At 36.3% G+C, this 25767-nt stretch overlaps 1 protein-coding gene across 7 annotated transcripts in view; it reads right to left on the reverse strand.

Annotated features, from left to right (window-relative positions):
- KRAS (KRas proto-oncogene, GTPase) overlaps nucleotides 1-25767 on the reverse strand; it is a 37353-nt gene that overhangs the window by 11192 nt on the left and 394 nt on the right. For 6 of the 7 annotated variants that reach the window (XR_016394884.1, XR_016394883.1, XM_022577800.3 and 3 more), the window contains exons 2-4: nucleotides 22078-22199; nucleotides 5757-5935; nucleotides 4633-4792 (exon numbers count right to left, since the gene is read on the reverse strand). Coding sequence is in view for 5 of the 7 variants with exons in the window: in XM_022577800.3 (XP_022433508.1) it covers nucleotides 4633-4792; nucleotides 5757-5935; nucleotides 22078-22188 (450 nt within the window). In the remaining 2 variants the exon portion in view is untranslated. Of the gene's footprint in view, nucleotides 1-4632; nucleotides 4793-5756; nucleotides 5936-22077; nucleotides 25598-25767 lie in introns of those variants that run through there. The other variant, XM_089920395.1, reaches the window with a different exon arrangement.

Below are 25767 nucleotides of genomic sequence, written 5' to 3' on the forward strand. Positions count from 1 at the left end.
TTTAAAAGATTAAGTACAGCCGAAACAGATGTTTAATACCTACTGTGGCTAGCTGCTAAGGTCTTAACTGGCACGCAATGATTTATTCTTGGGCATACAGCTTGTTGCCACATATACTCATTTTCAGATGTCACTTATTAAACTTTTAAGAACTGAAACAAAAGTGCATGTAAAAACAACAGTGCATGTGTTTATATATGTAAATTTTAAAGTAAGTTTGTAAAGATACATTTGTAACTTTTTTTAAATCAGGAGCTCAGCCATTATCTGAAAATGTACTGTGAGACTATGGAAATAGAGCACTTCAATACGGGAGAAAGAACTGTTAACAGCATCATTCTGTATCCCGGTGCCTATAATGCTTTCACTACGCGATTTAATTTTAAACAAGTACTTGTTCTAGTTGAATAGTTTATTATGTGCAAAAGCTCTTTCAAGGAAATAAATAACACCTCAAATACCCTAACTATAGGCAGATGCAAGAATACTAAATACTAGCCCTTCTTGGGGGAGAGGAATGGGACAAACAAGATGTATTCTAAAAAGCAACTTTGCATCACTGAATTGGAAAGAAACCTTGCCAAACAACAGCCCACCTCAGGAACTACTGAAATGCATCAATACTACTACTTGGGAGGCTATACTATGCATTGGTGCACAGCAGGTGCTCAGTACTTGCTTTGTCTAGTTTTAACTCATAAAAAGCAAAGTTCAAATTACTGATCTTATGTACAGAAACCCAACTATTATTAAACAGAGAAATATGGCACAAAGTTTTTTGTTTGGTTTGCTTTGTTAAAATAATTCGATGATAAGCTTTCTTTAATGGAGGTCTTCTAACAACTAAATTTAAGTATCTAGAAATTAACAACAAAACCCGGAAAATTAATTACTCAACATTTTTAAGTTCATAAAACAAATTTTCACATTATGCTCAAATTGAGACCTCCAGAAAGCAAAAAAGCTGAATCAGGAGTAGCAGATACTCAGAGAATTCTGCTTTTGTCATCTGCTTTACTGAATGATCCCCACTTTTGATTTTAGCAGACTGGAAAACACACAGCTGATTACCACAGTGTCAACGTTTTGGTTTCAACAGCCTTTGCAAACACAGCCATACACTGCCCAAAGAGGCCAGAAAAATATGTTAATTACTAACTGCCCAGATAGATGTGACCTAGGTAGCAGCCTTTATACACTAGGAACACAGGGACCACATACAGCATACTTGCAGAAAATAAAAACTACTTTGGCCTTTCAGATGTGGACTAAAATGATAGTTAAAAATATAATTCAGGGCTTCCCTGGTGCCGTAGTGGTTGAGAGTCTGCCTGCCGATGCAGGGGACGCGGGTTCATGTCCCGGTCCAGGAAGATCCCACATGCCGTGGAGCGGCTGGGCCCGTGAGCCATGGCCGCTGAGCCTGTGCGTCCGCAACGGGAGAGGCCACGACAGTGAGAGGCCCGCGTACCGCCAAAAAAAATATATATATATATATATATACATATATATATATATATATAAAATTCACTGTATTCTAGCCATAAAATGGGCTTTTAAAAATAAGAATGTAATTAAGTTGGTAAAATATATAGCCTACAACCCTTACCTGTAAAAAGACGAGTAAAATTCCTTTCTCTTTCACAGAATAAATTTTACTTTAAAATTCCTAATGTTAGCTTGTAAAATTTAAGTTGAAAGTCTGACCTAACTTCTTATGTCTAGCCAAAGAATACAGTTTCCCCAGAGAATCAATGGTCAGCACACTACAAGTTGGTCAGCACACTACAACCCACAAACCCAATGCAGCCACAGCCTATATTTTTGTACTGCCCACAAGCTGAGTGATTTTCACTTTTTAAAGGGTTGTAAGAAAAAAAAAATGCAACTGATACCACCTGTGGCCCACAAAGCCTAAAATATTTATCATCTGGCCCTTTGCAGAACAAGTTTGCCAGCCCCTGACTTATATCTATGAAAGTTCTAAATGAATGTCTGAATATAATTTTTGTTGTTTGTGTTTTAGGTTCGTGCTCAAGACCAAAACTTAGGGCATGAAGCGAGTAGCTGCTGACAAAATACAACAAGGATATGCATATTCATTTTGTTCAAATAATAAATAAGTAATAGCAGATGAGTAACAAAACACTGCAGAAAATAGGGCTTCACATTTTCACAAAAACTGGAGGTAAATTAAAATTTATGAAAATTCATTTTCTCAGTTACTTGGAATAATTCTTTAAAGTCTTCTAAAAGCATGCAAATGTCAAATTAATTTCAACAGAGAAAGATGAATAAACTTTTGAAAGGCAAATCAACAAGTCCATGTAATAAAGAGAAATCAAGTATCTAGGAAACTAAATATCTAAGTTATAGTTTAGCAACATAAATTACATAACGATATCAATAAAACAGGACATAAATATAAGAAAAGCTGAATGCTAGAAGGTTAAGAAATAAAGTACAAGTATTCCTTTATATTATATCACTGTATATTTTTTCTGGATGATCCATAAAAATGTCTACAAAGCAAATTTAGGTTAATCCATTTGGTATCACACACACTACATCCCCTTCCCTATCCAACACCCCCCAACCGCCCCCCCCAAACCAGTATAAAACCTAAAAATCTATTTAAAAGGAAACTAGGTAGTCTTCTAGATTAGTTATGAATGCTGTGGTATATTAAAGCATTAATGTCAAACACTTAAGAATCAACAGTACTTCTGAGATAGTAACCATACAACAAGGAAAGAAGACAGAGCTATTATTTTAGGCTCTTATCAAATGAGAGTGGAGGGCAACACTGCAGAAATAACAAGACTTCCTCTTACTGTCCTTTATTACCTTTCTACTCCAAATGTGGTCCATGTACCAAAGTCAGCATCACCCGAGAGCTTGTAAAAATGCAGAATCACAGGTTCCAACCTAGACCCTAATTCTAATTCAGAATTAGAATCTGGATTTGAGTAAGAAGCCCAGTTGATTCTTGTGCATATTAAAGTATGAGAAGCACTGCTTTATTTGCAACCCTTTACAACATCAGGCAAAGTCTTAGAGTTTTTCTTTTCTTTGTACAGTGTAAACTAATGTGTCCACTAGTCTAAAATGTATACTTTAAAAGTTACAACTAATACAAGTTAATAAACTGTTAATAGTATAATCTAGGTAGTAGGTTTGCAAATGTTTTCAATAAAATTCCTTCAATTTTATATCTGAAAATGTTTCATACAAAAATGGGAAAAAAAGTTATAATATTATAATCATGTTTTCTGAGTACCTCCCAAGGGAAATCAAGGAGTACGGTCAGAGAAGACCAACAAAGAAGACAAAAACCAAACCTCTTCCCAGTCTTTGGGACCTGGGAATGATATGAATGGAATCTTAATTCCTCCAAAGTGAAGTGAAGTAATGTATACACCAAGTATTTCTTTAACTTATAAATCAGGTTTTAGAATGAGATCATCTGTGTTATGGTCAAAAAATATTCTAATTCAGCTTTTAATCCCAAAGCAAAGACTTAAAACAGAATTCATTGTTTTTTTTCACTGTGCACCAAATTTGTACAACCAGAAAGTGGTAATGTATGATCTTCCACTAGGGAAATAGACATATATACTAGCTGAATGATGGTTTACTTTTAAATTTTTACCCCTTTACAAAATTCAGTGAAAGGTCTAGAAGGTGTTTTTATAAGTTTAACCATGTAATAAGTTGTTCATCACTCTTCTTAACTTCTAGCATTATAAAGTTAAATTCCATGAAATTGGTTTTCTGGGCTCATAGGTACAAATAACCAGACAAGGCCCCAAACAAATGTTCATCTTGTACGGAACATATTAATATTCCATCATAACCTTATATTTTCCTTTTTAGGAATTCATTTTTTCTATATGTTAAACTCTTATTTCATACAAATAAGGCTAAACAATATCAATTATTTTATTTTACCTAGAGAAAAAGTTACTTTTAAAATAGTTTCTGAAACAAAATTCAGGATCAATCTGGTGTTATTTTTTTCTCAGAACACAGTAAATGAATAACTGAGAATTTCTATTTACTTTCTAAATATTCTCTTGCTTTAATAAAAGCTTTCCTGAAAAATATATCCTTTTAAAAAAAATTCTACCTAAGTAAAATTCTTCAAATACAACAAAATTTAATCTAGAAACATATGACATAATACTCTTAAAAGCACTTCAAAAATAGGAAACTCAAAATTTGTTTCCCTGTTCTTTGACTTTATAAATAAAACAGTAAAAAATAAAATTCCCACGTTTCTCGAATCCTGACTATAACATGTGCTGAACTGTTCAACGTAGAAAAAAGCCAAAGCCAAAGATAATACCATGGACACTGGAATAAGAAGTGCTGCCCTCTCATATCCTTAAGAGAACATTTACCAAGTAAATATTGTTATATTTCCTATTTTACTATAATGGAAGAAAATTGATAAATTACATCAACTGATATAAAAGTTATGCTATCAGGTATGTACATTTATTAATATTCATGCCCTCCTGCTCCCAAAATGACATTATTAGAATATATATTAGTAAATAGTGATTAATGATTAAAATCACTTGATATAGTTTGAGAGGACAGATTTGTATTTATTACAATTTTACTTACCTGTCTTGTCTTTGCAGATGTTTCAATAAAAGGAATTCCATAGCTTCTTGCTAAGTCCTGAGCCTGTTTTGTGTCTACTGTTCTAGAAGGCAAATCACATTTATTTCCTACTAGAACCATAGGTACATCTTCAGAGTCTTTAACTCTTTTTATTTGTTCTCTGGGGAGGAAAAAAAAAGTTACATCAGAGGAATTAGTAACAAAAATCTTTCAAAAACTATTTATAACTTTGTCTCATAAAATATGGTTAAAAGACTTTTAATGTAATTCCTAGTTCCCATCACACCAAATTTTCCTTTCTCCTCCTCCTAGTTATTTTTCTCTATCCTAAACAGAGAACTTCTATGTCTCTTAAAAGATCAAATACCTAGAAATATAGTAAAACTACAATCTAGTAGGTTCATATGCAGGTAGGTTACAATAAAACAGAAATATTGAAAAATTCTAGGCCAAAAAAGTGCGAGGACTAATTTTTAAAATTATAATCTTAGAAACATATACTATATACGTTGTTAAATGTACACATATAATGTTTTTATAAAAATATGAATTACAACATTAACATAATGCTTTACCTTCATTCTTAAAAAAGAGAGCACCAAGTGGAAAGATTTTGATTTCTATAGGAACATTTTAATAAAAGTAGTCACTTTTATGCAAATTTGTCGAGATTCTTTAAAAACTGTATTGCTCTAATACTTCAATCTTATAACTTCAGAGTTGTGTTTTTTCCTTAATTATCTAAGGCCAACATTTACCTGATTCCAAGAAATTCTACACTATACAGATTTATTTTTAAGGCTATTTGAGTGGTGCCATCTCAATTACCTTTTCACATTTTCGTTCATGGTTTTCATTTTTATGATGGATCTAGCTTAAAGCCTTGTTTCTCAAACAGGCCTACCTTTCAATTCTAGCACTACTACTAGGTGATCTGGAACAAGTTGCTCAACTGCTCTAATCCTTAAGAATTTCACTTGTAAATCAGGGATATTACCTACCTAACAAAAATTATTTTAAAATTTAATTTGTGCAAATTTGTGCATGGCAGTTAGCAAAGACTCAATAAATGGAAGATACAATTACTCCTCAATGTCAACTTATTTTATTCAACTTAAACCCACCTATAATGGTGAATATCTTCAAATGATTTAGTATTATTTATGGCAAATACACAAAGAAAGCCCTCCCCAGTCCTCATGTACTGGTCCCTCATTGCACTGTACTCCTCTTGACCTGCTGTGTCGAGAATATCCAAGAGACAGGTTTCTCCATCAATTACTACTTGTTTTCTGTAGGAATCCTGAGAAGGGAGAAACACAGTCTGGGTTATTACGGTGCACCTTTTACTTCTAAAAAGGTGTTAGACACAACTTAAGAACCAAAAAACAACCCAATTCAAAATTGGACAAAGTACAAGAATAGACAGGTCTCCAAAGAAAATACACAAATGGCCAATAAGCACATGAAAAGATGCTCAACATCATTCAGGAATTGCAAATCAAAACCACAATGAGCTACCACTTCACACCCATTAGGTTGACTTTTTTTTTTTTTTAAAAGGAAAATAACAAGTGCCAGTGAGGGTGCAGAGGAAACTGGATCCAGCAATTCCATTCCTAGGTATATAAACCGAAAGCAGAAACTCAGACACTTGTATGCCAATGGTCAGAGAACCATTATTTATAGTAGCTAAAATGTAGAAGCAACCCAAGTGTTCATTAAACAGATGAATGGATAAACAAAATGGGGGGGGGCACGCACACACGCAGAATATTGTTCAGCCATAAAAAGGAATGAAATTATGATACAGTCCACAACATGGATGAACCTTGAGAACATTAGGCTAAGTGAAATAAGTCTGACACAACAAGACAAACATTCTGTGATTCCACTTATACTGAGATACCTAGAATAGGTAAAGTCACCGAGACAAAAAATAAAATAGCGGTTACCTGGGGCTGAGGAGAGGGGAGTTGGAGAATTGTTGTTTAATGGACACAGAGTTTCAGTTTGGGATGATGAAAAAGTTCTGGAAACAGACAGAGCTAATGGTTGTCCAATATTGTGAACTTACTTAATGCCACTAAACCGTACACTTAAAAATGGCAATGATAGGGCTTCCCTGGTGGCGCAGTGGTTGGGAGTCCGCCTGCCGATGCAGGGGACACGGGTTCGTGCCCCAGTCCGGGAAGATCCCACTTGCCGCGGAGCGGCTGGGCCTGTGAGCCATGGCCACTGAGCCTGCGCGTCCAGAGCCTGTGCTCCGCAACGGGAGAGGCCACAACAGTGAGAGGCCCACGTACCGCAAAAAAAAAAAAAAAAAAAAAAAACCAATGATAAATTTTATGTGTATCTTACCACAGTTTAAAAAAAGGTTTTTTTTAAAAAAAGGTGTTACACAGAGATTCAACAATGCAAGTGCATTAATAACAAAAAGACCCAAATTCTCTGTAAAGGAAAATAATTTTTACAAAATGGGACAGCTCTAACAAATCCTATTATTCTGGATGATTTAGGTGGCAAGAAAAATCAAGCAACTTACGAAAGTGTCATGCACCTATTTTATTTATAGTCAAAGGAATACATAAGAGAATGGTCAATACGTAGAATTTTAGTGCCCTTATTTAATCCATTTCTGCAGTCCTGGGAACAATATTTAACAGCCAGATAGATACTATGATAATGCTAAAGAGAATGATTGTTCTGTCTGCAAATTCTGTGAGACCTCTAGTAAAAAGAGAGGGAGTGGTTGAAGGAGAGAGAAAGAGATGGGTATCTTAGAGACCATGCAACTCCAAGATGGTGTAAAGGAAAGAAGGTAGGTGACATAACTGAATCTTGAAATGAAAATCTTATTTTCCTCTGACTTTTGATTAATACTCAGGCCTAAAAGATTTCACATACTGTCTGCCAAAATAGGCTTCAAAAAATAAGGAAAAGGGCTGGTGCAAGGTGAAGTCATGGAGTCAGAGGCAGGGCTAATAATGGGTATAAAGTATAAGCCCAAGGACACTGTTTCTTATTGTTCCACCCTTAGTTCATGAATTACTTCACAGACCAATCTATCATTAAAAAAATGGTCATTGAAAATCATGTTTTTGGAAAAGTGTTTGAAAACTGTTCACAGCAAAAGGAGAATACAAAGATACACATGTAGCATGATCCCAATAAAATATCTCTGCACATCTGTATAAATGTATCTTGTATGTACATATATTAAAAAACTCGTGGTGGTATGTACATCAAAATGTTAACAAAGGGTATGTCTCTGATGGAGATAATTAATCTAAGAAATAATTGAGCTCTTGCTTACCGTTTTTTGTGGTAATAGATATTATTTTAAATGTATTTCTTTCTTTGCCTTTTATTTTAAAAAGTGTGAAAGATTACCATATTAGAATGATCTCACGCTTATCGTTTAAAGTAAACTGTATTTTCCAAATTTTCTATAATAAAAACCAATTATCTCAACAGTCAGAAAAAAAAGGATGGATATTTAATTTTCTAAACAAGAAGCTCTTGACTAAAGATTTGAACATTTGGTTGACATTTTATTTTAGCCTATTCCTTTAATTAACTATTGATCCTTGAAAGAACTCCTGTATATTATAAATTGAAAACCATTGTTTTTGGAGTAGAATGAAAGAGCAGGAATTGAGAGCAAAGTACAGTTTCTTGGAGTCAATCCATTCATTACCCAGGTGTGGCTACGGCACATGTGAAACAGACGAAAGACTTTTCCTCACCTACTGCTGTCACCTCGCATTCTTCACTTACCAGTACTAGCTGAAGTTAACCTTATGGTTAATGGTTTCTTTAATCTTTAAAATTTTCTATCAACAATGAAATTAAAGATTATAGCTTCTGGAGCCACACAAATCTATACCTAAGGTGCGGCTGGAGGACTACGCACATGTGCCCACAGGTATCGCCTCTAAGATGTATACCTCAGTGAACTCCCATTTAAAAAATTTTCAAACACTCTGCATTTCAAAAGTATACACTGTGAAATATTAGTAGTTTCTGCATGCATTTCACAGCATGTTCCCATGATGAACACTCCATCAAAGGGACTGAAAACTGGGAAAGAAGTCCCTATTCATTCCTATTAACTTTTCCCTTCTAAACCCCAAAGATATTGAAAGCAAAATTCTGAGTCACATTCTGTTATTGAAAAAACGTAATCTACAACCTGCCTATAAACAATGAGGAAGAATATGCTGATTACAAATAACAGGTTTAGGTTAAAAATTCAGTATTTCCCAAGTTAATTTTATTTATTTATTTGCATTTCTTTTTTTTTTAAATAAATTTACTTATTTTATTTATTTATTTTTGGCTGTACTGGGTCTCTGTTGCTGTGCACAGGCTTTCTCTAGTTATGGAGAGCAGTGGCTTCTCTTGTTGTGGAGCACGGACTCTAGGCACACGGGCTTCAGTAGCTGCGGCTCACGGGCTCTAGAGCGCAGGCTCAGTAGTTGTGGCGCACGGGCTTAGTTGCTCCATAGCATGTGGGATCTTCCTGGACCAGGGCTCGAACCCATGTCCCCCGCATTGGCAGGCAGATTCTTAACGATTGCGCCACCAGGGAAGCCCCCAATTTTAACTACAGTCATCCTTAGAAGCATAATTAGTCACTGAACTATATAAAAAGGCAGTGCAACTTGATAAAAACTTAAGAACAAAAGTGTTAAATGGTGAGATCTGATCTGAAAAGAAATGACAGGTTTTAAGACAAAGCAGACAGCAAGCACAACAAAAATGATATGTAAGTACTAAAGATTTTGTTTAGCCAGAAGAAAAAAAGTATATGGAAGTAGAAAAAAATGTATGCATCAATGTAGAATCTTTCCCAACATGAGAGCCTAAATAAGGGTACAGCAAACTGTGGCCCACAGGCCAAATCCTGCCCACCTGTTTTTGTATGGTCTATGAGCCAAGAACAGTTTTTAAATGGTTGTTTAAAAAACAGCAACAACAAAGATTATGTGACGAAGACCCAATTGACCCTTTACATTTTGCCAACCCCTGCTCTAAGCTAATACCTTACCACAAATCTAAAGTACTCTCAACACATATTATTCCTTTTATATTTAAAAAAAAATCATCACTGAGAAAGTACAGGTTATCAAAGCCTAACCAGTTTAAAACCACATAAATTCCACAATGAAACTAGTTAAAGACAGCAAGAAAAGAATCAAGACTTTACATTTTTAATTAGTATTATTTCCAGCCTTTCAAACAGAATAAACTTTTAGATCAGATACATAGGTTACTAACATCCTTTGGAAACTAGGATAAAAGAAAGCCACTTAAAAACTAACTCAACATAATAAAATATTAAATGAAGGAAAGTTATTCCATAGATTTCCCCTTACTCCCAACTAAAGTACTATTTTAATTTACTGAAGTAGTAGGAAAAAAAAAAAAAAAAAAACTTTTCTAGGGCTTCCCTGGTGGCGCAGTGGTTGAGAGTCCGCCTGCCGAAGCAGGGAACACGGGTTTGTGCCCCTGTCCGGGAAGATCCCACATGCCGCGGAGCCACGGCCGCTGAGCCTGTGCATCCGGAGCCTGTGCTCCGCAACGGGAGAGGCCACAGCAGTGAGAGGCCCACGTACCGCAAAAAAAAAAAACTTTTCTAAATGAAATACACTATGCTGGCAAAAGTTAAACATAGAAGTCAAGCATTTCTGGTGATACAGTAACAGGTACAATCCTTTTGGAAAGCAGGTACATTACTTATCAAGAGCCATACCAACGTTCATAGCCTTTGACACAGTAATGCCACTTCTGGTAAGAGATGCTAAGAAACTATGGTTTATTTTTTTAAAACGATAGCTAAAAAGGAGATATACTTAACATGGCATCCTAAATCATCATACCATAAAAAAAAATTACATAGGCACTTAATACCCACAATCTTATGCCGTTTATCTATTTTCAAAACATACTCCAAATCCAAGCACTCACCACCATCACCCTAGTCCAATGTGACTGTCTCATGCAATCTCCTGCAACTGCTTCCTAGTCTGTTCTCCACATAGCAGCTGGTGATCCTATTATAATTTGTAACTACGTATTTATGTGTAATTGTTCAAGTCTAGACCCCCTACTTGGCTTTAAACTCCATGATGGTAGGGCTCACATCTGTTTTGCTCACCACTATGCACCCTGTGTGTCAGTCTTAAACACAGCAGGTAATCAGTACTGTCTGTTGAAGAAATGAATAAACCCATTCAACGTAAATATATGCAGACACTGTAAAAATAAACACAAGTGTAAGATATTATAAATTATATTAAAACAATGAAGCTGTAAATTTTAAATTATACATTAAGAGTATTTTAATAAATGTATCCAAGCAAGTTTTATATAATATTAAAAATTTTAATTACTATTAATGTCAAAATATAAACAAAATATATAGAGATTTTTAAACATTTTGGGGAGGGACGAGAATAAGCTTACAGAGAACACGGAGGCCTTTAACTGTATTAAGTTTTATATCTTGAAAAAGAAAAAGGATCTAAAGCAAATGTGGCAGAATGTTAAGATAGGGAAAACCTGGTTTGGGGCGCACATGACGCTTATGGTATTTTCCATACAGCATTAAGAGTGTACCCGTTCCATCACCACTCACTCAACAATAGGTTTCATATTTTTATTTTTGTCAGCTTGTTAGACCAAAAATCCTATTGTTTTAATATCTATTTCTTTGAGGACTAGTAATGTTACACAGTTTTTCTTTTTCATATTTATTCCCATTACCTGTGTCCTTTGCCCATTTGGAATTTTTGTATTTTTTGTACTGGCTTAATTTTTTAAAAGTGTTTTCCAATTTATTAACATGCCTTCAAGTGTTGTTTTATGTACAGAAACTCATCTGCAGACCCAATGGAGGACTTCGAAAGTTAAGACTATATCTTTCAAGAATGAGATACACTCACCGACCAGGACATCATTTTGTCATTTTTCTATTATAATTAACAGTAACCAAGTTACTCAGTATGTTCATATGTCAACATATTCAATTTAGTTTTCCAACTCAGGCAGTTAAAGTTAATCCTGTCATGGGAAGACATAGTATAGTAAAACAAACAAACAAACAAACAAAAAACTAAAGAAATTAGGACCTTTTACTAAAAGTAACCATATTACTATTAATAGTAATTATGACAGCCAACATTTACTGAGCCCTTATTTATATGCTGGATATTGTGATAAGCATATTACAAGCCTTATCCCATTTAATATCCATCTTCATGCTGCTGATTCCATCAGATGCTCTTGTAAATATGAACAGGACTGCTGGAAATGTCAGCTGAAGTATTATTTGAGGATTTACTTTTGAAATGTTTGTAAGATTTTCTTAATGTGTTATTGTAAGTATTTTTCATGTACTGCTAAATAACACCTATAGGAAAAAACTTACTTTTACCCTCTTAATGCTCAAATATTTTGTTACTCTTCTAAAAGATTATTTGAATCTATCACAGAATGATGTGTTACACTATTGGTTACAAACCATCAAAAGTTGTTGTACACAGCTAGTTCTCAAAGACAGCTAAAAACATGTACAATAGCCCGGTATGTTAGAATTATAATAGGAAAGAAACAAGGAATTGGGGATATATAAGCACAGGCTTATTTGTTAGTTCATTCCCACCTACCTACTCCATTCTCCCTTGCATCACAGGAACACTTAGTAAAAATCTTCTGGATGTCATATACTGTGCCAGGCATTACAGTTTCTAACCTCAAAGAGCTAGGTCTGGTGGAAGAGATACGAATGTAAACAAGTAATTTAAACACAATGAAATAAATGCAACACCTTATGGAGAACAAAGTACAATGGTGACAAACAGGAGAAGACATCAACTTTGCTTGTATGAATTAAGAAAGACAGGAGGGCCACTCCAGGCAGGAAGGAGCAAAGAGAATGCACAAAACCAGGAAACAGCATGTTGAATACATGGAACCAAGAAGTTCAACACAATTTTAGCTTAGAGGGATTATAGGTAAGTAGAACTGAAACTGCACCATCAAGCAGAGGCCAGCTTATGGAGGGTCCAATATGCCATCTTAAGAAGTTCTGAACTTCATCTTATACTAAATCACTAAAAGATTTTTAAGTAGGGGGGACGATCAGATCAACAATGTCCACTGTTAGCATTATTATGACAAATGAGACCAGACTGGAGGCTGGGAGATGAGTTTAGGAAACTTTTACAAGAAATTACAGAACCTGGCCCTGGTGGCACAGTGGTTAAGAACCTGCCTGCCAATGCAGGGGACATGGATTCGAGCCCTGGTCCGGGAAGATCCCACACGCCTCGGAGCCACTAAGCTCGTGCGCCACAACTACTAAGCCTGCGCTCTAAAGTCCACGAGCCACAACTACTGAAGCCCGCGCACCTAGAGCCCGTGCTCCGCAACAAGAGAAGCCACCACAATGAGAAGCCCGCGCACTGCAACAAAGAGCAGCGCCCGCTCGCCGCAAGTAGAGAAAGCCCACGCGCAGCAATGAAGATCCCACGCAGCCAAAAATAAAATAAAGAAATGACAGAACCTGAACTAAGGCAGCAAAAGCACTAAGATGGAGAAGATTAAACAGTTTTGAGAAATACTTAACGGGTAAAATTGACAGAACAACCCTCATACATCACTTACAGCACTGTTTACAGCCAGCATCATTCAAAATGGCCAAAAAGAGGAAACAATCCAAATGCCCATCAACTGATGAATACATAAACAAATATCCATACAAGAGAGTACTATTCAGCCATAAAAAGGAATGAAGTATTGAAACATGTGACAACATAGATGAACCTTGAAAATATTATCCTACGTGAAAGAAGCCAGACACAAAAGGCCACATATTGTATGATTTCAATTACATGAAATATTCAGAACAGGCAAATCCACAGAGACAGAAAGTAGATTAATGGTTGCCAGGGGCTGGCAGAAGGGATTGGGGAGTGACTGCTAATTGGTATGGGGTGATAAAAATGTGACAGAATTAGATGGGGTGATGGTTGCATAACTTTGTGAATATACTAAAACCCACCTAACTGTACACTTTAGAGGATGAATTTTATGTTATGTGAATTATATCTCAATTTTTTTTAAATGGCAGAGCTTATTGTTTAGAGATGGGAACATAATGGGAAGGGAACAGGAAAATGAGTTCAATTTGGGGCATGTTGAATTCCGTATGTTCGTGGGTTGCTCTGGTGCTATGACCTGTAGGCAGCTCTGATATATAGGGCTGATGCTCAGGGCCGAAATCTAGGCTAAAGATACACTCCTGAATCTTCAATCTATGTTACTTGCGGTGTGAGTATGGGCAAACTACTTAATCTCTAGTCTACTCTAAGCTATTGTTTCTTTTGCTGTAAAAGTGGGTAAATAATAATGAAGAGGACTTTGTATACAGGTTAGGATTAAAGACCAGGGAAAAGTGCTCTAAAAAGTTAACTGTGTTATTTCATATTTTACATTGTACATGCTATTACAGGCCCAAAGGGTAGGGGGCAGGCCACTGGCTACTAGGAACTGTATAGCAACAGCAGTATCTTGCCCTTATAAGAATCACTGGACATCTACATTTGGACTACTTTTTCCAAAACCACTCACTGTATTTCAAAATAAATATAATGGAGCTGCACAAGCTCCAGGGAAAAAGAGTAAAACTCTGAGGTTTATGAAGGATTTCTGTACTGATTAGGGAGTAAGGGTGTTAAAAGAGCTTAACACCTTCTGTCTCATGGCAGAATTTTTGGTTAAGACATTCATTAGAAGTAAGGATAAAGAAAACAAAGACTTCTTTACTAAATAATGGACATTTGAAATTATAAGAATGTTGAATCTTAGCTTAGGACTAGAGAGAATAAAATGTGTACTATGTCCAAGAGATAAAATCTGAATAAACTCAAGGAAAATTTGCGTAACAGATTTTGAAAATAAGGATATTATAAGCCTACATCTGTAACCTGTTGAAGTCATGTGGCATTCTCCTGTAAATTATCACTTGATGCCAAGGTCAGAATGTGAGGCTGGATCAGTCATGAATCCAATCTTAATAATTACAGATGTCAATATAATTTTCATATTTTGAATTATTATATCTCTCAGCTGTTCTTTAATTGGCCTAATACCAATTCCTTTAACTGTACCTCTTTATCTGTAATACATCTGTATTATCCAATTTGTTGAGGCTTTAAAAAGGGGGGAAGAAAGTAAATATGAAGTAATCTGATGGTATCTAATACTCTAGTGACTTCTCTCCCTCAAAAATTAGGATTTATTTTTCCCTCTCAAACAGTATATGCTCATTTTTTAAAAAACAAAAACACTGCAGGGCTTCTCTGGTGGCACAGTGGTTGAGAGTCCGCCTGCCGATGCAGGGGACGCGGGTTCGTGCCCCGGTCCAGGAAGATCCCACGTGTCGTGGAGCGGCTGGGCCCGTGAGCCATGGCCGCTGAGCCTGCGCGTCCGGAGCCTGTGCTCCGCAACGGGAGAGGCCACAACAGTGAGAGGCCCGCGTACCGCAAAAAAAAAAAAAAAAAATACTTTGAAAACGAAAAGGATCCCTACTTTTCTCTCAATGGAGAAAAATATTTAATCCCGATTCCACAAATAAGAAAGCTAACCTAATGTTAAATTATTCAATCTGTGTTGACTGACATTATCATTTTTATTTCAATAGCTGTCTAATGTTTAACATTAAAACTTACACAAGGTAGAACCAGTGTACTCATCATGGGAGAAAGAAGACATGGAGGAAGAATGAACTCATGATTTTTAAATAAAATCTACTGCTTAGCTCTGTCTGTTGAAAAGGGTCTAGAAGCAGTGACACTCCAGTAGCAACACCACCTAACATCCAGGACTTAATTTCTAAATATCATTCCCTAGTAAAAGGAATTAGGGCTCTCTGGACAAATGGCTGAATCCAGGGTAGGGACAGGGAAAGAACAAAGGGAACCTGGAATACACTGTGCCAGAAAGTAAGAAAGAGCTCAAAAACTGATGGGGATGTGTCAAAAGATACAGAGGCCAGCTTGAAAGGGATTCCACTGGCCAAATCAAAAATATATTTGAGCACCAAAATCAATAATGACAAGAATAGACTTTAACACATCAGATGAAAAAAGAATCCATGAGTCTGTACGGATACAAATAAGGCAAACCAAATAAATAAGGAGAGGGAAGAGAAAAGAGAGAAACCTTACTTATGGTAGATGTCAAATAATAAATGTAGAAATAATGACAGAGTTAGATTACCTACCACTTTGCAGTCACTACGGTGGTAGTTTGTTCTGGTTAGAATTATCAGTGGCTACTACATCCCACTGGGTGCAAATATGTTGGAGAACAGGATATTTATAGTCTCAAAGTATCTCCCCACAGAGTACACATTAATTATAAAAGAACTAAAGATACCTTTACAGAGAGACAACTGATAGATATGACCTTAACCAAATAACCAATGTTAACATAACATCATCAATAATGGGACAAGCCAGCATCTTGTGCCTCCTGATGTGATACACCAAGGAGGGTATAACATCACTTACATAGTATTTCTACCAAAAATGTTTAATCCAAATCTGACCAGGAGGAAACAATCAGACAAAACTAAAGGAGAGGACATTTTACAAAACAACTGGCCTGAATTCTTCAAAAAGTGCCACTGTCACGAATGACTAAGAAAAGCTGAGGAACTGTTCTAGATTGTGAGACATGACACATGATTTTTGATCCTGGAATCAGGAAAAAAAAAAAAAAAAAAAGAATTGCTGAGAGCACATTCTGGGAACTGATAAAATTTGAACATGGACTATATGTTAGATAAAACATTGTATCAATGTTGAATTTCCTAAATTTTGTCACTGCGTTGTAGTTATACAATGAATTATTCTTATTGTTAGAAGAGGGTCAGCAAACTTGTTCCGTAAAGGACAGACAGTACTTGGTCTCTGTTGCAGCCACTCAGCTCTGCCACTGTAGTGCAAAAGCAGCCATAGACAACATGTAAACACTCAAGCACAGCTGTGCCCCAATAAAACTTAACAGAAACAGACACAGGCCGTATTTGGCCAGACCCCTGTGTTTAGAGGTAAAGGGTCCTAACATGCGCAACTTATTCTAAAAAAGTGCAGCAAAAATAAATAATATGTATTCAAGTATGTGTGTGTACATACACAGGCACACACACATAAAGTAACTATGTCTAGTTTAAAGGTTAAGAGGTATTCACTGTACTATTTTTCACTACTTTTCCATAGGCTTGAAATTTTCAAAATAGAAAGTTCAAAAATTACCTAAGGTAAGTAATATAGCCCTACTTAATCCTCTCAAATATTTTGTTTTTACTACCCATTTCTAATTTTATTACATTAAGATCACAATAATATAACTGTTCCATAAACCTAGGCACTATGAGACAATATAGTTAAGAGATATAAGAAGTCTATCGCCCTCCTAAAGCATAAAGCCTCTAAATTAAGTTATATATAATTAGGATCACTGTCTAGAAACACTGCTCTCCAAATACATCTAAGACTAATAACCTCCATGAAGGCAGTGATGCAGTTCCTTCTGCTCCTCAGTGTATCTCTAGACCGTAGGAAGGCTGCATGGTACAGAGTAGGCACTAATAACATTTATGGAATTAAGAAATTAGTTGCATTGCTTAAACCAGACTCTTAACAGACGCCAAACGATAAAGGATAAAGTTTTCTTTTCCTTTCATTTATTTCCTTTGCCAACTTTCATTTGCATGTTTTTAAAGCTTTGTATTTATAAAAACCCAAGTTAGAATAAAATGTGTCCAATAATTTTCAACATTCAGGGCTCAACAGTTATTATTAAGTAAATACTTATTCTTAAATTGACCTAAATACAGTGCCTGAATTTTGTGTTAGTTTATTCTAAAAATCAGGCGTTCTCAACTATTCTACAATCCTATAAAAATTTACAAAATGTGAACTTTCACAATTTGCCACTTTCGAATAGGCCCTTCCTAACACCCCATGTAAAACATCACTAAGCTCTGAACTCTGTAAGGTACCTCCTGTGTACATGAAAAGAAATTCACAGAGCCACAGTGCCCCTTCTCATTCCCTCAGACAAAGTGACCTCAAGCAGTGCTAACAAGGGCACCACCCTATTTTCTCCTACATTGCCACATTTCCTTTCTTAGTCAAAAATATTCACCCATATATTTAATCAGTTAGGCCTAAATGGTCCACACAGTAATCTTAATAACATTGGCAAAGTAAAACTGTTACTTTAGATTTTTTTTGACACTTTAGATTGTTAAAACATTAGTTATACAAAATAAGTCTTTTAAATAAAATTTATACAGTTATAAATTGATTATACCCACAGTTTAAAAAGAAAAAATATCCAAACTTAGGGTTTCATTTTTTATTATAAAAGCGAATAAGTTGACCAGTAGAGGGCACTCACTTGAAAGGGGGGAGAAGAGTGGCCACAGTCTTGAAGAGAAATGGATGTACAAAATTGCTGTGTTGTACCTTGTTTTAAAAACAGAATGTTTTAACAGAACACTAGTGTAAGCTAATATAACATATTGTTAGTTTAGAAAATGTAAGGTTTAAATCTATACTATGTTAAAAAATCTAACATAAACGATATTCAGGGACTTGAGCCTCACAATTTATAGGACGTTTAAAGCTACATGTAACGCATAGTATTGGGGTCTCAACCTCAGCACTGCTGACATTCTGGACCACGTGATTATTTGCTGGGGGGCCCTCCTGTGCACTGCAGGAGGAGTAACAGAACCCCGGCCTCTGCCCACTAGAGAGGCCAGTAGCAGTCCCCTCTTCAAGCTGTGACAGCCAAAAACATCTCCAGATTTAGCCAAATGTCCCGAGGGGCAAAGTCACCACCTATTCCTTGTTAATAACTACTGATACATATGTTAAAAAACAAAACCAGAAAAAACAGAATAATAACAGCTTACAATATTAAACAGAGCTTTTCTTACACCACTCTTCAATACTGGTTTCGTATTACAAATTTTCTCTCTATAATTTAAATACCTTAATCAGCAATTCCATAATTAACACGGAAAAAATTTTTAAAAGAGAAACTGATATATCTTGGTGAATAAACACTCCACGGCTCAGAGCACTAAAGATGGAACAAATCAATCCAATTATGACTCCATTCTTTCTTACTGACTAGAAAACTGTTTCATCAAAGAAGGGCATAATACTTGGACTGAATTAGAAATGTCACATTAACAGAAGCATAGAGATGTCAATGGATTGGAGACTGGGAAAAAATACTTCTTTCTATGTCTATTTTTATATTGTATCCAGTAGATACTTGTTAGATATTTGCTAACTGACCAACTGACAGTTCTGATCTCTACTTCCATTTTTCTGCTTCCACCAAATTTTACCTTAGAAAACACATTTCAGAGAACATGTTTTTATAATAACATGATCTCCAAACTATAAAAACATATACTATTTCTAGCCTGGTACTGTGTTTGGGAACTGAGTTTTTAATAATCCTGCACCACTAACAAGGTATTTCGTTCTCTCTTCGAACTCTTCAGTGGGCTTCATAAAAGATAAAGGTAAAACAGAAGTAAAGGTGATTATCATGTGTAAATATAAACATGCTCCATCTACATGTCATACCTAATTCTATATCATATCTCTGCTATTAAGATGCCATTAGATAGTAGGCTAAGTTCAAATTTTGATATATTAATAATCTGAATCAGCCTCCAACACTAAATATTTTTAGCTTGAAGGCTAATTTTTCATTTTTAAAAAGCTATACAAGGGTGCAGTGGAAATTCCACTTAACTTGGTCTCAGAAAAGTCAAAATTCCACCACTTGCTAGCTTAAGTATCCTTATGCGAGTTACAACCTCTCAGAGACCATTTTTATTGATAAAATGAAAGAAACAATGACCACCTTCCTTACCTGGCTCACAGTTTTGGGTTGGCCAAAAAGTTCACTCGGGTTTTTCCATAACATGAAAAACTCGAACGAACTTTTTGGCCGACCCAATATAAATCTCTGAAAATTCTAAACCACTAGAAAATATGGTATTAGTTAATTAAAATTTTTTCCTAAACTTCTGTCCATTTGTTTAATGCAGAAAAACTGATGAGAACTCCAAATGTGCAAAGTCTATGACCTCTCTTATTTTCTCTGACCTACACTGTTCACCTACCAGAAACTTAACAGCAGTAGTGATACCCACTACCCTTCAACTTTTTACAAAAACACCATGTCAGTATTTTTGTTTAACCACTTATGAAAATAAACTACTAAATTCTCTTGCTTTTCTTCTAGTTGAACTACACCAAGAATTCAATGTGACAGTTCCCTCAGAGACTCACTGTAACTTGGGAGATAAGAGACAATCTCTGATAACCATTTCCCAGGTGGCTACACTAGTGACGGAATGTCAGTTTCAAAGTTCACAGGTAATCAATGCTTCCCTGGGTCAAGTTTCTGGTTTGGCAGAAATCATAATCAGAGTTAATGGGTCTGAGTTTATAAACTTTTTTTTACCTTCCCCCAAAATAAGGATTGACTTTTACCTTTATTTCTTTAAGGTTTATATTGCACTTTAACAATTTTGACCAAAAGATTTCCTAACCTTTTTTTTTTTTTAATCACATTCTTATACATCATTCTTGACCTCTGATAGGAAACAGAGTGTAATGGAATTCTTCAGATTTTCAGAAAAGATGGAGGGCACTTCTGCTAAAATCAAAATCATATTCCAGAATCCCAGGAAAACTGCCATGCTTAACTTAAATTCTGTTAAAATGTCCTTTTACTTCCAATTTAAATGGTGGAGTATGACGAGTAACCTTGGCTTCAGAAATAGGTGAACTATTTAATCCTCCTCAAAGTAAAAAATAAACAAAACCATTAGCACTGAATTGACTTGCCAAGAGGAAATACAGAGAGACTATTACATAGGTGGTCCACTTCAGTTAGATTCTTCCCTTTTACTAATGCCAATTATTAAACTTGGAAGCCAAATGAAAGCTGCTTCTATGTTTAAATCAGATCTTTGTAAATAAGGGTTATTTCTTCATTTTTTTTCCCTCCAGTACCAGAAATATTTGACATTTCCTTATGAACATTTCCTTGTCAATCCTCAAAGTTCTACACTGCATAAACATCTTCCCAAGGCCAACAATGCCCTCAGAACCTACCTAAGTGCAGTCAAGGTGTGTTTTTTTAAGACATGACACAGCACAATACCTTAACAGGGCATTTCTGACCTATTCTAGACCCTACAGCTTGGGACTCAGAGAAAGTTATGGGAAATTTTTCAGAGCTGATTAAAAAAACTGGTATATCAGATCTAGAAAAAAAGCTAAGGGATTAGGATCGCTTACCCTGGGGTAAAGAAGTCTAAGAAATAATCTAATAACATAAATTTATATCAAAGATGAGCTGATATTATGTTAAACTTCACAGGAAGGCTCAGATTATGCATGAAATATGCTAATAATTACATTCTGGAAATTAGTTAACAAGGACAGTTGTGTGCCATTCCCTCCTGCAGGTCTTTGGGATTAAATAAATCCTTATCTGCTTGAGATCATCTGAGTATAGTGCTGCCAGAAGGCACTGGGAAACATACTACGTGACCGCTCAAGGTCTCTGCTAGGCCTTTATTCTATCATTTTGCTGTTGGCCATTCCTTTGGTACATTTTTATGAAACTGAAAAAGTCTGAAAATTATTCATTAATCAATTTGTAATAAAAAAACAATTCTAACATTGTCTTGAATAAATTGAAAAAGGGCTGTAAAGCAAAGGTAAGGATTGGTGATGGTATTCTTACATATCACCCGATATACATATACATAAACGCAAAGAATGAGCTTTCTAAAATGCATCAGGTAGTTGTAGGTTCTCCACTACTCCAATGTGAAGAGAAAACATGAAAATACTACTAATTCAGTGTTTTTAATTCAATCATCAAATGATTACACTTCACCAGTATAAATCAACTCTATATGTGACATCAAAATACCAGAAAAAATACCAAAACCCCATAAAAATAGGCACATTAAAAAAAAAAAAAGACTGTTAGATATGTCTCATCTTACAGATAAGATGTAAATTCACATTTTCACCCTGTGAGAAAACTCTGAAATACACTTCCAATCAAAATGCACATACACTAACACGGAGTGAACGTCACAGATAGCATTATTGTCCTGAGAGAAAACAGGCTGGTGTCTCATATATCAGAGTAATGCCTTGAAATCCAAGTACATTTTAGATAACTTAATAAAAGTATTATCAGTATAACTACCTTGTGATGAGTAGTCACAGAAAGTGATCAGAGAAACCTTTTTTTGTACCCAAAGGATGGGCCTGCACAAATCAATATGCATATGAAAACAAGATTTACCTCTATCGTAGGATCATATTCATCCACAAAGTGATTCTGAATTAGCTGTATCGTCAAGGCACTCTTGCCTACGCCACCAGCTCCAACTACCACAAGTTTATATTCAGTCATTTTCAGCAGGCCTTATGACAAAAATGGAAATGTGACTCAATTAGAACGTGTGCCACACGTGAGGTTAATATAACCCAAACACTCCATCAATACCTCTTAACACAAGTTCACCTTTATATGGAACATTATTTCAAAATACCTCACAAAATTCAATGACAAAACTCCGGATGACTACAGATGTCTATTGGTAATGAATTGTACTTCGTTGACAAACTCCTCCATCAGCATTTGAGAAAAACTCATTCGGAGTACATAGTTCTTTTACCTTGGATTCAGGTGGCTCTATCTCAAGAGCCTGTCTGCTCTTCGGCAGCAGGTAATGGCTCTCGAAGGAGCAGGCCATGACTTCACTCAGTACAAGTGTCAAGCACACTGCTCTATACCCTGAGGACACACCCACACAAAACTTGCTGACAGCTATCGCCACAGTATTCCTCATCGACTCGGGCCCCTAAGAGTTACAGTGGATACGCCGAGTGCCTCTGTTGGGGCCAACAGCTACAGAAAACTTTTAAAAAGCATCATCATAGTAGTTCTCCTGGACAGTTAGCAAGAATCAGATGGGGGTGGGGGGAGGACTGTCAAATAAAGCTGGACAGTACACTGGGAAAATAAAAACTGAGATGCCAAAGCAGATAAGGACGATACCTGGTAACATTTTAATCCATACATTATCTGCTGGGGAAAATAACGGTGTAAAAACTAAGAGAACTTCGAGAATTTTTAACTATTCAGTACAGATGATGTGATCATCAATCACAATCTATAATGCTATATCAGTGCTGAAAAATAGCACTTTGCCCAAGAAAAATATAATATTTAAAGACAAGCACACTTTTAATGAGAGAATTTTTAAAAGATGTATTTCTCAGTAATCCACATGACTTTTATTCTCTGCTTCTCATACATCATCTCCCAACAGTAGCAATAAATATCGAAAACTTGTAAGGTTAACGGCGCCAAGACAGAAAATATTTTTTTAGTCAGCTGCTTCAAACTTTTTGAAATGAAAATGAATTTATTTACTTTAATCTCCTTTCCCTCAATAACTACATGATATTACTACAAATAAGTAGTGAACTGCAGAAAGAATGGCAGTCAATGAACAATAATTTATTACAGAGTAAGTAGCTCAAAATTAATGAATGTACAGATATTGTATATAAACACTATATACATGCAGCATCCTATTTACCGAAGACCAAGAATTATCCCAATAGGCACCTCACCACCCTACCCCCCAAAAAGTAATATGTTTTTCCAAGTGATAACATACTAACTACCTCTTCACGCTATTCCTGAACCTACTCACAGAGAGCAGACAGGCCAGACAAACTGTCGTATCACAGTTCCTCCCTGGCCTGCTCTGCAGCACCTAGCCTCGTCTAGGGCCACCACAAACATGTATCACATCCTGTTTGCTCCCCCTTTTCATTCCTAATATTGACCACAGCAAATGGGATAGGTGAGGATAATCTCACCAAAATGTATCCTCTAGTTCCCTGCCCAGCCTACCCCTCCAATAAAATTTGGATAGCCCAGAACAGTAGCTCTCAAAATGTGTTCCAGGAACCCATTAGGGTTCCTAAGACTTTGGGAGAGGGCCCAAGAGGTCAAAAACTGGTTTCACGATAATGCTATGATGTGATTTACCCTTTCCACTCTTATTCGCTCACAAGTGTACAGTAGAATTTTCCAGATGTGTGATAATAGATTGAATACAGAAGCAGATGTGAGGATCCAGCTGTCTACTAAACCATATAATTAGAGATTTGCAAAAGTGCAAAACAATGCCACTCTTCTCACAATTTTTGTGTTTGTTTTGGAAAAGTTACTTTTCATTAAAAATTCTACTTCCGTTACCAAGTAATGGGCTTATTATTTCTTTTTTCAATGAATTAATATTTTTTTAATTCTCAATTTTAATTTCTATTGTGCTAAATATTGACACACTCCAAATTGGGATCTTCAATAACTTTTAAGAGTGTAAAGGGGTCCAGATCCTTATGACCAGTAAGTTTGCTAGTCTAAGAGAGACTGTGGACAAATACTGGATTAGAGCTTAGTTGTACATACATGTGTGAATTCTGAAAGACACACACCTTCTGGTCTATTTCTTTACAATGGTTATTTCTGAAAAAAATCTTTGACTTGGATTTCAAAAATCAAGTAACATTTAAACCCACTAGAGAGAACTGGGTTCCCAAAGATGATCAATAGGCCAGAAGGAGACCCCTCACCCAAAGCTACAAAAGCTAGCAAGCGGTGTAACTGGGAACAGAACAGTCTGTTCAGGAAAAGAATTTTCACTTTGTCATAAAACAAAATGAATTATCATTTCATCTACTATCTCTTAAAACCAAGAATGCCTGTGGATGGATACAGTCTAAAGTAAACAGTATTGTTATCAACCATATTTGTCATCTCTAGTCTATTACACGCCCGAGTCAGCATTTTGGACCTTAGTCACCTAAGAATGACATCACTCATAAGGTTGATTCTGAGATGATTATGAACAGACTTTTTTCCCTTTGTGATTTCTTTTCGAATGATTTTTTCCATTACAAATGTAACATGTATATTGTGTAAAAAATTAGAAAATACCTTTCTGTTCTTAACCCCTTATTTTGGTGGATATCAAGATTTAAGAGGGCTACTTGAGGACTTCAACTACAACATGCACATGCCTAAGAGTATTTCAGGCAGTTGGCTGGCAGATTGCTACAATTAACCCCTCTGGTAGGTCAGTTAAAAAAAAAAATTGTGTGACAGCCGTTTAGAAGTACGGTAATAACTCCTGGGATGGGGGTCAAATATGTACGCATAAGGGTAATACAGAAGAGACAGTGGAAAGGACAACAACAGGCAAATTAAACTTCAAATACAATTCTAGCTATTGCTGTCTACACTCAACTAGCAAGGAAAAAGCCCTGCTTCTGCTCTGCGGGTTTATTGCGTGTGTTTTAACTTGACAAAGCAAAACAGACCTTCTGGGATTAACTTTTTCTTTTTCACTAAGTACAGGCTTTATGTTGTAGGGTGTTGGCCACCTGTTCTTCCACCACCATCTCTACCTCCACCTCCTTTGTGGCCACAGCAATGTCACAGCCCATACATGGGGGAGGGGAGCAGTCAGGAACTCGGCTGCAGATGCATTTTTTTCCAAACACAATAACCTCAAACAGTGGTCTCTAAGCACTTTCCTCTGCGCTTCCAAAACGCGACCTCCTCTCTTACTCATATATCCCCCTACACACTGAAAAAAGGACCACAAGCCGTCCAGTCTGCGCTCGAGGGAGAAGTTTATACCCTCGTCCTAGAGATGCGAGATGCAGCACAGAAGGCAGGAACCGAGGCAGCCGAGTGCTGGGAAGGGAGGAAGAGGTGCGGGAGCAAAGGGAGAGAGAGGGAGAGGGAAGGACGGCGAGGGGGAGGGGAGGCTGGAGCGCAGCGGGAGTAACCTCCACCGCACCCGACCGCCCCGAGGGGCGGCCCGCCCGGCCCGCAAGTTTCAGCCCGGCCGCCTCCAGCCGCGGCTCTCGGGGAGGAGGAAGGAAGGGGTTCCCCGTCCAGGAAGCA

This window comes from Delphinapterus leucas, chromosome 11 (assembly GCF_059928025.1).
Source record: "Delphinapterus leucas isolate spDelLeu-1000000601 "Yukka" chromosome 11, BTC_Dleu_Yukka2, whole genome shotgun sequence".
In the NCBI taxonomy this organism is placed as follows: domain Eukaryota; kingdom Metazoa; phylum Chordata; class Mammalia; order Artiodactyla; family Monodontidae; genus Delphinapterus; species Delphinapterus leucas.